Here is an 18,447-nt window from a genome sequence, read left to right on the forward strand (position 1 = left end):
AATTTCGTACAGTGGCGTAACACGCCGGATAATACCCAGAATCACGAAACAGCATCGAGATTGCTACTCGGCTTCCTCTCTCGGCTTCCTTCCCTCCATCTTAACATTAAGTCCTTAATATTAAGTTTAAGATCTTGTTATTGATTAGACTTTTGACGAGGTAGACTGTCCCCTTATCAGGAAGTTTAAAACTTGTTTCTTGTCGGTGAAATTAAATAATCAGCATTACGCGACTAATTAATTTCGTTGTAATTAATTAGGTGCTTCTCGGCGAATCATAAAGTATAAGGCTTATATCGAATCTTTAGGTATCTTCTTCGGTTCTCTGATTAAATCGCGTTTGATATTGATTTAAATTACAATTCTGATCCTTTATTCGATGTGTAGTTTGAATGCCCATTGTGATGCACACTGGGATAGTATTATGAGTTAAAGTTTGTTGATTTAACGCGTCGATATAAACGACCTATCGCAGTTCATAACGAATGGGTGAGCTTGCGAAGTAAGAATTAATTGACATTGAGAAAGTGCCAGTTACTAAGAAATACAGGATTATCGATAAAGAAGAACCCTTGGAGTCACACGTATGAAGCGAAGAGATGCCACGCGGTGGCGACTTCTACTGGCGATGGCCAGAAGTATCGATAACCTTGCCAAGGTCACTGCATCCTAACTACTGCCGGCCCTTCCCCTGTCCACTAACCGTCTCTCCGTTTCGTTCCACATGGCCCTTATTACAATAAAGCATTCGCCCTGATTCCCTCGCGGGCGTGTGCCATTCATTCGCTCGTTCATCTTCGTTCCTCCTCTTCCTCTTCTCGCCCTTCTTCTAGTCACGTACCTTTTTTAGTTTTTGCCTCGTTACATGCATGGCCTTTCTTTATCGATTTGTCTGAGTACTGAAATCGAAACCGCTGAACCGAGGCCGTCATGGCGCGACTATTATGCCGCGCTTCTCTCGAAGACCGTGAACGCAATCGCTTCATTTCTTCTTCTCTCTATTGAAATATTGTACACGCGCTGCGGTTTCTTTCATTGCTGCCACGTGACGACCAGGCTGCAGTTTTCCTTACGTACTTTATAGACAGACGTGGGAAGAAAGGGCGTGTTTCCTGAAGAAAGTAATCAAACGTAATTTAAACCCGTATAGCACAGTCGTAAGCAATGTTTTGTCTTTTCTATTACAGAAACAAGTCTGGTGACTCCTACGGGGTTCAAGACAGTCATACTGGAAGCGGCGGAGGTGGCATAGGAAAGTGGCTGCGAGAACATCTGGGTGGCGGTTCGAAAGGAAGTCACGACGTTAACTCTACGTTTTCCTCGAAAGGAAATGCAAATATTGGCGATAACGGCCGGGACAATAAATCTTTGGGCAAGACGATTTACACGTCGCAAAATCTCTACTGCAGTCTGCCCAGGGAACATGGTCGCTACATGCATAACGGCGTCCGAAAGATTATCAACAGTAATTCCGCGAAGTCTCACGGTTATGATCGGCCGCGATCGAACAGCATGAACCATCATGAGAAGTCCATGTCGAGCGACCTTGGGACTTTGACGCGAGGTGGGCCGATCTACGGCAGCGAAGGTAGAAGTCTGAAGAAACGAAATCGCGATCATCGTCGGTATTCTCTTCACGAGACGCACGATCAAGGCCGCAATCGTCGAAGAAGGTAAGAATTGTTTTGTGGAATATGATCGCATGTTTACTTAGCAGATTTAAATTTAGAATCGTTAGTAGAGAAATCATGCAATAAGCATTATCGAATGCTTGAGTAAATTGATGATTCTTCGGTACATGATATTTATTAATTGAATTTTGTTTAATAATAGATATGATGAATTGTGCAGAAGTAATCATAAACGAAAAGTAATTTTCTTTCGCGTTTACATTTGTTTTCGTTTATTTAAATAACAAACTGTCCATCATATATATGCAAGAAATGTCAAGATAATTCCCTCAGTCAATATTTTTATCACTCGTTAGCCGAGGAACGCAGAATTACCATTCTGCCTGAGGCACCAAAATACCTCTGCCCAACTCTGGTAACTCCTTTGCCAGTAAATGTTCTGGTAAAGAGAACAACGTTAGGTGTACTGACGGCACAGGTATACAGTTTTTTTCCGACGATACCACCTTAATAGCGGTTTCAACGTGCCGCGAGGACTCGCACTGCTTTTCGAAGTGTAGTTGGGTGACGAACCGTTTTTGTTCGCGCGCTCTTTAGTTGTCGGCAGAAGTTCGTAGAAAATCGATACAGGATACCATTTCCTTGCGTAGCAAATGCACATTCAAGAAAGAAACAACAAAGAAACAACACTAAAATGCTGCATATATAAAACATTAAATATTTTCAATTATATGAAATGATTGAAGAGTTTATTTATTTATTGTAACCATTTGTTGTAAAGTCAAATGTTTGAAAATATATAGAATATTAAAGCATTATTGTATTAATAAAATTAGATATTATTTTACAAGCTAATATAAAAGAAACATTTGTTATTTATCAATGTGTATTCTTTCACAATTATTTTAATATAATAATTCTCAAATTTTTCTTCTTAATATTTGATATTTTTGAGAATAAAACACAAGATACTAAATATGTTCAAACAACGGACATAAGTTTTGTGCGAATATTAAATTTATTCTATATCGCATATATTAATGGGTAAACGGAAAACTTAAATTGAAAGATTACTCTTACAAAGTCTTTCTGTAATGATATAGCATCCATAATAATATATTACGTGGCGAATAACTCGGTGCATTGGGGTAGATGCATATAGTGTTACTAATATAATTCGAAAGGTTAATCGTATTTGAATATGAGATATACGAGGAAGCGGTACGATGTATGTCATAAGTTTCGTTTCCATTCCATTTACATCGAGAATCTCTCTTAACTACATACGTTAGATTATTTTCTACGAATATGTTGCATAAAGCTGTGTTGAAAGCATGTAGGAGGCCTATTATGGTTTTTTGAGAGAAAAAGAGAGAGAGAGAGAGAGAGAGAGAGAGAGAGAGAGAGAGAGATAGAGAGAGAGAGAGAGAATCACGTATCTGAGTAGACGACTTCCGTAATAATAGAAAATCAGATCGCGCTATCTCCATTAGCGTCGATTATTTGCTGCGAAACGTGATATATACGCCGTGCACGTCTCTGTTTGGAATAAAGGAAAATGCCAAATCACGGAAGGCCGCGCCTTTGTTTCGCGATGCTGTTAACTTGTCTCTTGATTCACGTTCGCTTGATTTATCGTGAAGTCATTCTGCGCGCGAATACCGGCGCGCATAAGCAACGCGATGGTGGTTAATGCCGATTCATCCGGCGAAATTATAAAATGCACGATACATGCTCTCTCTCTCTCTCTCTCTCTCTCTCTCTCTCTCTCTCTCTCTCTCTCTTCCTCCCTCTCTCTCTCGATTACATCTTTTTACCCTTGGGACCGCGCAAACGTCGATGTTGCAGTATAAACGACAGCGTGGGACGCGCGACTTTGGCGTTGCGCAATTTTCACCGTGGATATTCCCGCAGAGGAAGACCCTTCGTACCCTTTGCCTCGCGTACGCGCGCTTCGTTGCATTTTTCTTCGATAACTTATTCGCGCTCGGACATGATTTAGCGTCGCAACGTATGATCTACAAGTATAGCCGTACACAACGAGGCGATATCCGGACAACGCGCATTCATAAATATGTCCTTATTGTGTGAGGCGCGGAAAGAATGCACACGGGAAATCCATAAATGCAGAACCGGCGATCCGGGTTGGAAAACGGGAAGAGCCGTTGTTCTATCCATGTTTATTCGTCTTCCTCAATCGGGATCGTATTTTTTATTGAGCGTACACGCGCCGACGACGCGCCTTCCTTTCCTCCGTATCGTTTGTGTGTGTGTCCATTCTCTCCGAATAATAAATTGTAAACCTGTCTAAAATGATTCAGTACATCGACGCAGGACGCGTAAGAGTTACGAATTCTCGGCGGAAAATACTTGGCGTACGTATCGGTTCTTATCCGCTGACAGCACGTTGGAAATGGAATGGTGGTATCCCATTATCTAGGATGATTTATCACTGCAACGCGTGACCCACGTACACTCGACTGTGCTTGTACTGGATTGAGAGAGCCTCGACATACGCGAAGGATGCACTAAATTAAAAAGAAGTAATGCCCTTCAGCACTTTAGCACTTCGCGCGGCAATTTATTTCCCATCTTTCGCAAATAATGAAGTAAATCCGTGATGTGAACAAATTATAACTTCCTGTACCCCTTCTATTTTATCAACGTCTAGACGTATACTTTTATTAGAATGCAGTGGCATTTATCTTAATAAAATATTCAACGATTCTCCAATAAGAACATTACTCTTTAATGCCGCTAATTGATTGTGAAAACTAATAGAGCGCATTTTATATACATAATTCCTACGCTTTCCAACTTTTGTTTCTCTATTCTTTGACGTTCGATCTCTTTGAGAATGTCTAGCGGAAGAGACCTCTTCCTTCGCATAAATATACATGGCACTTCCTCGGTGTGGAACACTCTTCGACTAGGATGATTTAGCACGGCAGTTCGCGACAGCAACCGCGAATGCTCGGTCATACCCGTGGCACGGACGTTTGGGCCTTACGTTAGTTGTAAGTGTTCACGTCTGGTATGCGGCCAGTGTGTGTAACTGGGATATATGACTGGCTTCGTGCTCGTCTCTCGTATATAGCGTCCTTTATAACACATACTTGGTGCAGAGATCTTTTCGCGGACGCGAAATAGCAACGCGAGTTCGTCGGGTTTCGCAGAAGCAGAAGAGCGAGAGTAAGGTGGAGAAACGGCGGGGGAGAGGAAGAAGGAGAGGTGTAAGAAAGAGGAAGAGCGAGAATAATCGGGGTTGTTGAAGCCTGAATTTACGGCGCAGACCGCGATAACCTCGATAGGCCGACACGGGTATACAGCCGCCCCGAAGTCAGTGAAGCGTCTATCGTGACTCCCTCTTTTCGCGCCATGAATTTTACACCTTCTGAGATATCGCAATTGTTCTCCGGGGAACGTAATGAAGACTTGAACAAAGCGAAGCAGCAATTTCAGAAGGCTGCTATTAAGCTTACAAGAAAGATAATTTCAACTGTTTCGCGAAGATATACCATAACTTGATAAATAGCGTTTTCCAATTCCATTGAATATCGTATCATCATCTTATTTTATATCAATTTAAACGTTCTTATGGTATAATTACGAGATTGAAAAAAATTAGTTAGATAAAAAATGGATGAAAAATAATATTGATTTGAATTGTTTCTTCACTTTCCTCTTATCATCGACCTTATCCTATTTTTACTTCATCGCTAATTAATTTATAATCTTCTCTGTTACAAATTGTATCTGAAAAAAATACAACTAGGATTTCGTTCTTCGTGAATTTCTGAACAGCATTAAAGTCTTACATGTTTATTCAACAAATGATTGAAGCTGCGGTGATCTGAACTTGAAATGTTAGTCGATACATTATACGTATGTACAGAACACAGAAATTAAAATATGAATACGAAATATACGAGTGTGAGCCCAGGCATGGCGGAAATCGCCATGGCGAGGTAGCGAGTACTAATGTATTCGTCAGGCGGATTATCAATCGTATTTGGCGACTCACCTCGGCTTGTCTCCTTCTGTTGTCGAGCAACCGTTCGGAGTCCCCTTGTTCCGTTCTGCTTCCTTCGCGTCACCACGAACCTGCGGTCCTTCTCCACGCCCTTTTTCACCAGGCCCTTAGATTCTCTTCTTCGTCGCTCGCTGTCCTGCAGGGCCCCGTAAGCTAAATATAGCTAAGTTCGTGATATAAATAGAATAACCCTGCGGATCAAGATGGCCGGGTCAGACCTTGCCTTCTTCTTTTTCTTCTTTTTCTTCCTCTTCTTCCCCCTTTGCTTCCTTTGCTTCTTCCTCGGCTCCCGATCCTTCTTCTTTTTCTTTTCGCTCTGTGTTGGCTCTCTGGTCACCGCGATTTACCTGTCTCTTGCTTCACCGTACGATTACACCAAAGACTTTAACACCTTTGCCTTCTTTGATTGATTCTTGTAGTCGACCTTATGTGAGAGATCGATAAGAGTTCACCGACTCGATTCTTCCACGTTTGTATCTTTGCGAAACTATTTAATGCTGAAACGTGTTTCAGCTAACATTCGCGTATTTTAATGTTTTAATATATATATATATATATACGGTCTCGCGGAAAGTCCCGGTTATTTCCCGAGCGCCTTCCGTTTGTAATTAAACGTGAAACAGTAATCGTAACGTGAAACAGTAGTCGGCAGGCCGCATTCTCGAGTATAGCTTACAGACGTTTACATTTATTACGCTATTGCGTGCTACCGACATCGATCTGTGATTCTTATCGGATCTTGACACTCTCAGAAAATTACACGGGTATGGCCGATTGAAAGACTGCTCATCGAAGCGTCTCTAATCAGTCCAGTTCACAGTTGTGCTTTTTGCGCGAGATTAAATGCCGTCTCTAACGACCCAGTACTTTATACGGGGATGTGGTCGATGGTGCCCGCGAAATATCCTGCGTTTATCATTCTGTACGAGAAACGGAGGTCGTAAGATCGAAAGAGTAGAAGAAGAAAAAGAAGAAGAAGAAGAAGAAGCAAGAGATGGAGAAGAAGCAGAAGAGAGAGGGAGAGAGATGGAGAAGAAGAAAATGAGGAAGACGGCCCGAGGCTCGACCGACTCTGGCCAGGGCCGTATCGGCGGGATTAATGGCAGTGACATCCCGCTCGTGGCCAGATGAGATTCTCCATCTCACCCGCGAGCGAGAGCGAGTGGAACGCGATACCAGTGAGCAACGATGGGAGCGAGGAAGAAAGAAAGAAGTATGTGGCAAGCAGAGGGAGGGGAGGGGAGGGAGGGGGGAAGGTCCAGAAAAAGAAGTCAACGACGAGGTGGAGGAGGAGGCGAAGGGCGGCCGATGTGAGTGTGTCGAGTGCGTTGACCTTAGGATTCGATGCGCGTCCTTGAGGATACCAAGATGGCGGGTTTATGCAACCGGTCACAATGGTATCTGCAGGCTGCCGCGCTTCTCGTCGCGTTCTATTTGACGCACGACGATTCGACGCGCTTGCATTCTCGAGGGATTCTCTCCCTCTCACGAACGCGCTCGCGCACTCACACACGTGCGTTTCCACTATGCACCGTTCACGCACGCAGCCCGCGACAGTGGTCGCAGACGTAGGGGCCTTATATACGTTCACGTGGGTCGCACGTAAGGCCATCACGAACACGAGCTCGAGACGCGCCGTTAAAGCCAGTCAGTCCAGTTTCCATCGCTGCAGCCTGCACGGACGAGTCGGGAATATACGCGGCGATTCGAAAGGAAATCAAATCCGAGGAAAGGCCAACGAACGGCCTGGACACGCCCAGTATATACATAATACTGGTGCCTACGTACATACGTAAAACCAAATGGAAAAACATATCACGGCCCTTGCGATGAATTCCTCGAACGTTCGCGCGAACGACGCGTCCCATCGGCTCTTCCGCGTGGCACGTCTATCTTCGGTTTGTCACTCGTCACGCTGCATAAACCGCTTTCTTACACTATCTCGATGCCTTACTTGGCGCGACCGTGATGAACGAATGTCTTTCCCCGCACAGTCTAGAAATGCTGATACGCTTTACGTTACAGCGTATCTCCACGGAATAAATCACATCCGTTCTTTCCGTTTTCTTTGGATCGAGAAATATAAGTTTGATGCAAAATGCTTGTATTTTCGCTGCGGGACGAGTTATACGCATGCCAAGTTATTTATTCGGAAAAAGGGAAGAAGGAAGAGAAAAAAAAAGACGTCGCGCGATATTTATTCTTTTTGCACATTGACTTTTGCAAAATCATTATTTCGATGTTCACGTGCAGTGAGGCTATGCCCTTTGTTCCCTGTGCGCATGGAACTCTCGCGCGACGAAAAAAAATACGTATGTGATACTGACATCCGTGGTGCAAGAAGCGAACAGCTTTATGTCACCGCACATGTATGAGTGACACGTTTACGTCTGTAGTGGCCCTGGTGCATGTGCGTGAATATGCGTCCATGTAGCAAGTCAAAGCTCCTCACACGTGTGTCCGCATATGTAAATGCACACACGAAGCAAGTAGAGATCCTTGATCCTACAGGAATGCAACGCTAGCGACTGCCCACGCTGCCTCAAGTACCTCTCTTCGTTTCTTTTCCCGGCTCTCACATTGTCCTTACTTCTTTCTTTGTTTTTATGGCATCTAATCCCGGTAGGACCAGACGTAAAGTGTGAAGTACTATCGGCAGCACATATGTCTCCGTCATTTTGTAGCATCACCTTTGTTGGCACATATTGTATTCCTCTTGCGTTCATACATGATGCCTAAAAATAAACGCGACATGCTTGAATAGGAAGCTACTAACTTTCTTGCGTATAAAGTTAACAGTGGACGAATAAAATATTAATAAAACGATATTTAGATATTAATGATAGGTGAGTTGAAATATTAAATAAAAAACAGATATATAACAGATATTTTTAAGCGCTCTGCAAGATGCTTTTGTATATTAAATAAAAAAAAACTATTTCATGTATTATATTTTTTTTCCAAATATATATTTAATTAAAAATATTTTTTAACTGGTTCAGCTTAATTTTTTCACGAAATATAAACTCGACATGAACTTGCATATATAAGAATAATTTAAATTAAATTATTTACATTTACACAAAATATTACATTCATATTTTACGTCAATTAAAAAATAAAAATTCTTCAGCAAATGAAAGAGAATGTAACAGCAAATTACATCGCATCGTTTCATTCCTACTTCTGACGAATAATTATATACGTACCGTGTCGTTGTTAATTCCCCTCACTTTAACGTCCGGCAAACGAAAGATACTCGAGTTTCAACTCACTATGTTACTGCCGTCATGCGGTTCTCGCGTGATCGAACGAGGCACGTCCTCCATAAATAAACTTTTCATACATCAGCGGGGAGAGTGGCCAGCGCAGAATAAAGCACACGAAGATGAAATCATACCCTGCGCGCCGCAGGATGCACAGTGCATCCGCACCAACGGTGTCCGGTAGCTCGCAGCAGTTTAATCGACGTCCTGCGAGGAACTTTTCCTCCCGGTGTCTGCGTGAGCGCGGTTAAACCAACGCGGCAGCGGCAGCGACAGCATGCACCGAGAGAAAAGATCATCTTCGATCTTCAAGGTCGACCGCATGCGGCTCGAGGCCTTCTCGCAAAGACGTCGATCCAACCGCGGTGAATTCGTTCGACTGTTTTCATCGTCTGGCAGCTGTTATCCAGCCCCGTTTCCCTGTAGCATTCGCTCCTCCGCGTCCCGGGGCGCGACTGCTTACATTTATCGATTTAAACCAAGTCTCGATATGATGGAGCAAATGACGGAGAACAACGCGGACGACGTCGTCGACGAGGTACCGCCTCCGGTAACTTATGGATGGATGTTCGAGAATTCAAAAATCGCGCGATTGCTTCTTGTAGGAGAACGAAGAAAGGTTATATCTGGATGCTAAGGTGAACAACGATCAAGGAAATTTGGTACTGAAGGATGAAGGATACGAAGAAAGGGAGAAAGAGGAGGAATCAGAAGGAGAGGGAGGCAAAACGAATGAGCTTTTTATTTGGGACGAGGAACCGAAGGAACACGAATATGAGGAAGAAAGATACGGAGAACAGAACCTCCTTGAAGATGAGGAAGTAGAAGAAGAAAGAGTTGCTCCGTCTGATGATACTGCGACAATCTCAGTGGTAGAGAAACCCGAAGAGGAAGTGCAGCAAGATGTGGTGGGGCCCGATCATGTGCTCGCTGAGATACCAGTCGAGGTTCGCATAAACTTGTCATTCTGCGTCATTCTGCCCGTGGAATTACTGTGCCTCACGACCTTCGTAATATTCTAAGGACTTAAGTCTCCCTTCTCATTACGCGCCCCCGCAGAAACGTGTTTCCGCATTGTATACGTGTTCCGTCGCTGTTGTGATCGATTGAATTGGTAATAATAAAAGGCTTCTCCAAGCATCCTGACGTGTTTTCATGAAATTATGATGATCTTATTTATAATGCGTACTGCGATATTAAAAAGAATCCAATAAGTTAAATATCATTATTATTGCACTGAGATTTAATGTAATTGCCAGTGCAGATTTTTACCAGTCGTGAGGTTATGCTCAAAAATTTGAAAGAACTTTTAGCTGAGCAAACAGAATTACGACAGAAAAACAGACTTCTTGAAATGTGGATTATAAAATATATGCGAAAGGTTAGAAGTTTATACAATTATTATTTACTACTATTTTTGTAATATAATTGTATATTAAATGTGTGAATTAATAGAAATAGTACATATACATTTATATATTATATATTTAATTTTATTATTTTATTATTATATATTTAATATTATTTTATAATCAATTATCAATTTTATCATTTTTATTATTTTAGTTAGTTACAATTAAGATAATACGAAAGTGCAATATAGAGATCACTGCTATCTTTAAGAGAAATAGTTTTCATGACGGCATTTATACATGCAGACGCAAGAGAAAGTAATATTCATGGACACAACGAAGGAATCTGAACAAATGGAGCAGATCTACAAAGAAACATTGCATACGTACAAACAGCAGCTCGATGAGATAACAGAGCGGAAGGCGCGGATAATAACCGACATGCAAAGTTATGAAGACCAAATGCAAAAGACGCGCGATGAAAACGCGCGAGTGTTTGACGAACTCCTGGATCGCGAGAGGGAAGTGGCGACGGGACTCATTTACGCGAAGACCGGACGAAAGATCACGGAGAAGATTGTCAACGAGATAACCCGTCGGCAGGTGTAATTTAATGACCGTGAATCATCACTTGTCTATTACAGCAATTATGCGACGTACCAATTAAACTCGTCCGACGTGCGTACACGTTAGTCGCGGGACTCACGTGAGGGCTTCTTCATTGCCAGGTGTCACGACGTGAGAATCTCGTTCGCATTCGTTACGAGTGTATTGTCCTGCAGCACCGTCTCAAGGAGATACAGATTCAATTGCGAAATCTAGAAACGCTCGGGGAAGGAATGACCACTATGGATTACGAGACTTTACATATAGCTCGTATGAATTACAAGGATAAATTGGATGAACGCGACAGAGAATTAGAAAAATTGCGCAACAAGTACGGTATTGTTTCCGCGGCGGTCCATTAAATAGTTATTTAAGAGACGTGTTCTTTTTCGAATGTTCTTCTCACTTCGCACTTTGAAACTATCGATAAAGATTGCGTCTAGTCGCGTTAAATTCTGTGCTGGCGGATATTTCATGTATCGCATTACTGATTTATGTTGAACTATCTGGCGAGATATCTACAGTGTCGCGGCTTTAAAACGAAAGATCTTTGACTTAAGGCAACGAATGAATTATTATTGATGTATCTGTCGAACCATCTATCTGAACGAGGGCTTTATTAACCGCTTGTTGGCAAATCAAAATTAGAATCGCTGAAATGGTTAACGGAGTCGCTCACTATAAGGAGAAGGAGATATGCCTCATGGAGGATATCGAGTTTGAAGAACGCGAATTGAACGAATATTGCGAGCGGACAGTCAGAGTTCGAGAGGACGTCAATAAGCTCCATTTAATTCTGAGAGATTTACGACGGGCTCACAACGAGAAGAGACTTGAAGGCGGGCTGCTGATGGCTCCGTAAGATCTGTTAATTTTGTGTGTAGCGATTTCGGTCAATGTCATTCACGGTTCATCGACCCAGACCGGTGCTGCGTGAGACGGAGAGGATGATGAAGTTGCTGGACGCCGTGAGGAACGACATTGAGATAATCAAGCGCGAGATTCACCGGTACGGCTCTGCGAACGAGAGGAAGAAGAGGAGCAGCAAGGCATTGACGATGTCGACGATGACGCAGGACAAACCAGGTCGTGCCTAATAAACGAAATCCTCTAACGTCTCCTCTCCACGAGGATTTATTTACTGACAGTATGTTCTGCAAAAATATGTACGGGACTTGTAGTCAAACCGTAAATAAATCTCACATCTTTTTACCTTTAAGCCGTGCGTTCGTATTCCTTCGAATGAAGATTTACAACCAGCAAAGACGAGCGCATGATAATTAGCGAATCCCATTGGATTAATCACCAAATGATTGATTTCGCACACGGGCACATTATATGAGAAACAAACCACACTGGCGTAAATCACAACACGCCTACGTACGCCATCTTGGAGCATTCGGCGTTGCATTCGTGAATGCGATAAGTCGTTCACATTATCGCCTTCTGTGTGACAGCCTAATATCGTAGCAGCGAATATGGGCGATTGCATGAGTTATCGATCAAACAATTGCAAATTTCTTACGATGCAAGTTGCTATTTACTCTATATTATAATTACGTTATCTGGATTTAAGACGAATTCGCTGGATTTAAGTCATTTCGCGATGGTGATTTTGCATTATTCATGGAGCTTTGTAATTGTAACGTTACGGGATACAACGGTATACTAATTAAAAGGGCAGATTTGCTTACGGAAATTAAGGGATAGCAAAAAAGTGTAATTGAGAAAATAAGTTCCACGTGCAACACACGCGTGTAACTGTCAGACTCGGTTAAATGATTTATATTAAATGGCGCAGGATACGATCGATTTCGATATCAAATTAATTCATCCAATCGTGTCAATCCGCCTACGGGTGTTTTTATATCAATACATTGATCATACGATCATTGCGTATTGGTTGTTGGACGATTTATTCATACATCTCAGACGTTTTCTCACTGTGAAGTGTGTTGGTTAGAAACATATTAATTCATCCTAAAATTAATTCATCATAAAAAAAAAAAAACAAATCTTCGTACAGGTTTTCACTGAGTTTGTCTGGCGTCACATGTATGACATTAGTGCGTTCTTAACTCGATTAACTGCATTAGAACGAACGCATGTAAAGTTCAACTTACTCTTAACTTAACTTTTCATGAATATGGAATGAATCTGGGCAAGGCGGAATAAATTGACGCGTGCGAACATTAATTCTCTCGACAAATTCTTTGTGCTTCTATTTTATTTACTAATTATACGCGAAAGTCTTGCTCGAGTTGCATAGGATTTTTTTAATTATTTTAAATATTAGACTAAAAAAATACAATAAGAGTACGAAATAACTTTATTTTAAGAATTAATGCGTTAAAAGTTTAATATAGATGCACTTTTTAAATTTTTTCCGCGTTTTCTGTGTTTCGAAATGATGAAGAAACATTTGTTATTTTTTGTGAATTTCTCATCTAAATATCTTGCATCTAACAATATAGATATTTGTAAAGATGTTTGCTGTATATACATTATCTCATTCACTCGAATATCATCCCACATGACATCTTGTAGAAATTTTTTATCTGCGTATTTATTTACCAAGATGAATAGCGACGTTGGATCCATTGTAAAATCTATCATTAACAAAAGATTTCCTTGACTTTTTAAAGATAGAATTTTTCCACGTTCTACATTTAATTCTGCCTTTCTGTTATTATTTATTTCCATCTATTACAGTACAGTTATTTTTCTAATTCTCCGTTAAATTGCTCTTAAAATGAACAAAACACAAAGTAAATATTTCTAACAAGCAAATAACGATTATCATTGTGCTACTGATTAATAGCCTGAGTCTTTCAGAGATCTTTCTTTTTAAACGTCGGTAACGAATCAATGTCAAGTTTTTTTTCATTGAGCTCATCGATGTGTCCAGCGATTCTTAATGATTATTACATTAAGGCAATCTATTCATTTCCCTCGAATCCCATGACTTCTCACACCGGTTTCGAGGCAAGTCTAATCGCATAAACGAGTTGAGGTTTCGTAATTCTTATTACAGGCTCGGATGAGTTAGTGGAATAGCGTTAGATTAGCAAACGCGTTTCATTGTCAGCGTGTGGGTAGTTCCATTCATTCATCCACCCACCGAGGTACGGCGTAATTTAAAAGATTCTAAAGGTTATCCATATTATATGTGCATTCGCATGCGGGCGTGCGCGATCCTAGAATCACGAATAATCGATCGAAAAAGGATGTTCATTAATTTTATGTAGGCGTAGAATTGACTTCAGCGACAAGATAAAATCGAGCGAGGGTATCTCCTGCTGTTTGCGTCGGAAGGGCGAGGCAACGATCGGATGAGGCTCCCTCGCATGATTTGAGGCCAATTAGGGCCGGCGTTGAAGCCATTAATTCCTTTTGGTAATTTGTCCGTACCCGGAATTGATTTAAGGCCAACACGTGGATCGAAGGTAAGACGAATGGTTCTGTGTAGACTACGAGAAGAGGTGACGTGTCAATTAAACTACCCTACAATTCACCGGAAAATTATGTACAGAGGCCACCATATACACATGGTATATGTACGATAAATCACGACCAGTTTCTCAAATGATTTTTGATTTGATGATTATTTATGTCGATAACGTGGTGTTGCTCGGCCATGGATTGCTCGATAGTCGTTCAATTGCGTTGCTCATACTCGTTGTCGAATGCTTCATAGTTGCTCGGCAAAACATTAAGTCTCTGCGATTTTATGCATATTTTATTTGTACATCATGTTTGCAATGTCATCAGAGTTAGTAAAAGAACAAAAGTTTCTAAAGAAATTTATTTTTTTGGATGATTTCTAGTAAAAATCTTGTTGGAACAAGTTTACTTTCCGGCCATATCCTTTAACCTTTTTAACTATCAGGTAGAAAATTTGTATTGCGGGCATACGAGTTTCTACCTGCGTTTTTAGAAAACGCTATTCTTTATTCTCTTTTTGAATTTATTTCTTTTCTTTGTGTGAATTTCCTCTAATTCTTCTTTCTATTCCCTATAATTTAAATTTTTAAAATTCTATAATTCTCCTTTTTTTCTTTTTTTTTTCCTTTTTATTTTTGATTTATTGTGATTTTATTTTAATATTTTTTATTTGTGTGTGTGTGTGTGTGTGTGTGTGTGTGTGTGTGTGTGTGTGTGTGTGTGTGTGTGTGTGTGTGTGTGTGTGTATGGTGTGTGTACGCGCGCGCGCGCGCTTATTGCTGTTATTTTATACTGATTGCAATTATTTAATTTGTATTTTTTGTATAGCTAAAGAGTGTTTTTTAAATTATTAATAAATGCTTTTCTTATTACATGATTTTTCATTATTGTTCTATAATTTTCTTGCAATGTTGAACATATGAATTCTTATCAAGATTTTCGTTTCTTTTAACTTGCATATGTAGCAATACTTTGCCTTAAATTCTCTTGTTTTTTTCTTGATTTCATTTACTTTTAAATAAAATATATATATGTCAGAGTTCAACAATTCCGGTAACAAACAACGACGCCTCGATTGATATCGCGTAAACCAAGTGGCTGGTCTAGGGCGAAACCATGCAAAACAAAGAGAAATCTCCCGGCGAATTATGCAGATCGGGTGCATTTGCATTTGCTTAGCATACACTCTGGTTGTTACACGGCCCTACTACGAGTATGGACTTTCTCATCTGGTTACCATAAAAAATTAGAGGTATCTAAGCCCAATGATTCCCGCGATCGGTCTCTCACGCGGCATCGCCCTTTCCCAAAGTCGATCTGTCGATCGATTTCACAATGCTTTACCCCCGGATTGGATTAAATGAACATTAAATTCTTAATGCCGATTTCTCGATAATGCAATGCATTCGCATGACACAATTCGAAACTTGCTAACGAATGACATTTATGTTATGTGTATGTGTGATCGATGTCTTCAATTTAAACTGTGCAAGATCTAAAATAATAAAAAATTTAAAGATTATCATAAGATATGATCTATCATATATAAAATCATATATAATAATTTCTTAATTAATATTTTATTAAACTATGCAATAAGTTGTAATTCGAATAACCATCTTTATAAAGCACGATTCATTCTATAGACTTCGCAAGAATCGACAGGTAATTCTTGCTGGCCGGTACGAGACATCCTTCTCTATCGCCCACGAATTTTGTAAAAGATCGAGCGTAATGCGGCAATTACGCGAACGCGGAACCCTTCCGTAAAAGGGAAAACGCACGTTAAGGAATCGTGTTCATTCTCAAGGTCGACCGGTATCCTACCGGCTCCTGCCGCGGCCTGCATAACGCGTTTCTATTACGCGGTCAATTGCAGCGATTGTTGCGTGTCTCTCGCAATCAGTGGCTCTTGGTCTACACATGCTCTATATCGGACGCATTTGTTCTCTAGTCTCTTTCCTATCTTGTCTGTATTTTTGAAAAATTCCTTTGTTTCGATAGTATTAAAAAAAAAAACGCGACTGAATTGTGATTATTTTAGTCGTAGTTTCTTATTTTGGAGAGATTAACTTTTGATTTTCCTTCTGACGAATAGAACGAAAATTTATTAAAATATAGTCAGATGTCTTCATCATAGCTAAAGTGATTTTACCATCTCACCAAATGTACAGAACTAATTTTTCAAAAAATTCCATTGGCACCGCTTACGAAGAAGGTCGGGAAGATCTGCCCTTCCTTAAACCAGTTATCGCGACACAACGGTTTCTTTCGGGGCTGATTGCGGGCATGAAAATGGCGTAATCATCGTGATTAACGAGGAAACCATGTCGTCCTCGTCGTTCTCTTTCGTCTCAGAGCCTCTAATTGGAACACATCGGCGTTCAAGAGACTGCGATCACCGCGTATGGGAGAACGTGCAACAAAATAACACATTTAGGTCGATCACATAAATGTCTACGTGTTTATACACAAATGTATATATGAATATGTTGTATATATGAATATGTATATATATATATATATATATATATATATATATATATATTTATATATATATACTTTCAATACTTAATAAGTATATAAGAGCAGCTATTACAGCCATCTCTTTTACGAGACAGCGAGACAATGACGTTTTGACGACACATTTTCGTTCAAACTTGCTCCCTATTGCGAGTAGTATTGCAGTGTTATCAGACATTCGGGAATGCTTTAATTGTGCTGATAATCGACCTCACCTCTCCGGGTCAACAGCATCGAAGGACTCGACGTCCTTGGCCACAACCGGCAGATGGTTGGCAAGACGTTGTTGGTGCGCGCAATCCGGCTCGCGATGCACACCAATGCTGGTATGTGCATTCGTGCCCGTACGATCTAACTTACGAGGCAACATCTCGTTTCTTTCGAACTGGCCGCGAACAAGAGCAAGAAGATACCGGGTGCCTTGAGTGCCTCGACGACCGAGAATTTCCTCGGGGATATTGTCGCGACTTCTCGCGCCGGAACGTTCGCACCGGACGCTTCGCCTGCCCGTCTCGTTGCTCTTTTCTTTCTTTTTTCTTACCTTCTTTTCAGCGTTTTCATTTTCGATATTACGTCCGCCCAGAAAGGTTGCGGCGCGCATTAACTACTACTTTATATGCCCCGCAAAAATTATTCCCGATACGCGACTGTAAATAATGCCATTGTGATCACGCTCCCGTGGATCGCGTTGCGCAAGCACGCTGCGTATGCGCAGTATACGAACGCTTATCCCGATGCATTTCAGCGTTACGCATAAATGTAAAATTATGTAAGTACTACGTAAGCGTATAATATGTAAACCAATACGATATTTTAGTAAGACTTTACGAGGCGATACCTGCGTGGGCGTCGCGCGCGTTGTATAAACGCGGAATAATTTTCATGAAGAGATACGCGCTGTTCGGCACTGCGTGGCGGTAGATAAGCATCCATAATTTTCTCCCGAAACGATAATTTATTATTGTTAAGCGTAATATAATTTGTTTTCCAAACGAATAAACTTAAGAAATTTAGGGAATATGTCCACGTAATTAAATAACAATTTTCTCGGCAATCAGTTTAGGTGAACCACGGTGAATCACGACGACGAGATATTACTAAATAATTATTTCGTTTCTTTTAGGATCCAAAAAGCATAAAAGTTCTTGCGACTTCGTCGCATTAATCATAAGTTTCATATACCAATTTTGAGACATTATTTATATATTATTTATATATTTATATATTTATTTATATATTATTTATATATTATTTATATGTTTACTTTGAAAAATAGCTTGACGTTATTATTCACGATTTTAATCGAAGAAGATGTGTGTGATCATATGGTTTTAGTATTGGTGAATATACAACACATAATTTAATTGATCATTATTTAATAGTTGCAGATATCCTTCGACTATTAAATATTTCCTGATATTTAGTACGAATCATTTAGGACGAATCATTCTCACGTGAATCATTCATGATATCGCTTTATCACTTTTTGTAAATTTCCTTATGACTGATGCTAATTTATAATGTCGTGAAGAAATATCGCCTATCTATTAAGAAGTTCCTTTTGCGACAAGCCGAAGTTTGTATGTTATTAT

At 40.5% G+C, this 18,447-nt stretch overlaps 1 protein-coding gene across 3 annotated transcripts in view; it reads left to right on the plus strand.

The window, feature by feature from the left end:
• Positions 1–1,518: 1,518 nt before the first annotated feature.
• Shrm (shroom) overlaps positions 1,519–18,447 on the plus strand; it is a 130,740-nt gene continuing 113,811 nt past the window's right edge. For all 3 annotated transcript variants that reach the window (XM_089077308.1, XM_089077310.1, XM_089077309.1), the window contains exon 1: positions 1,519–1,673. In XM_089077308.1, coding sequence (XP_088933434.1) covers positions 1,534–1,673 — 140 coding nt within the window. In that variant the 5' untranslated portion in view covers positions 1,519–1,533. The remainder of the gene's footprint in view (positions 1,674–18,447) is intronic.

The sequence above is a fragment of the Pogonomyrmex barbatus genome, unplaced genomic scaffold (genome assembly GCF_055798465.1).
Source record: "Pogonomyrmex barbatus isolate J1 unplaced genomic scaffold, ASM5579846v1 scaffold2, whole genome shotgun sequence".
In the NCBI taxonomy this organism is placed as follows: Eukaryota; Metazoa; Arthropoda; class Insecta; order Hymenoptera; family Formicidae; genus Pogonomyrmex; species Pogonomyrmex barbatus.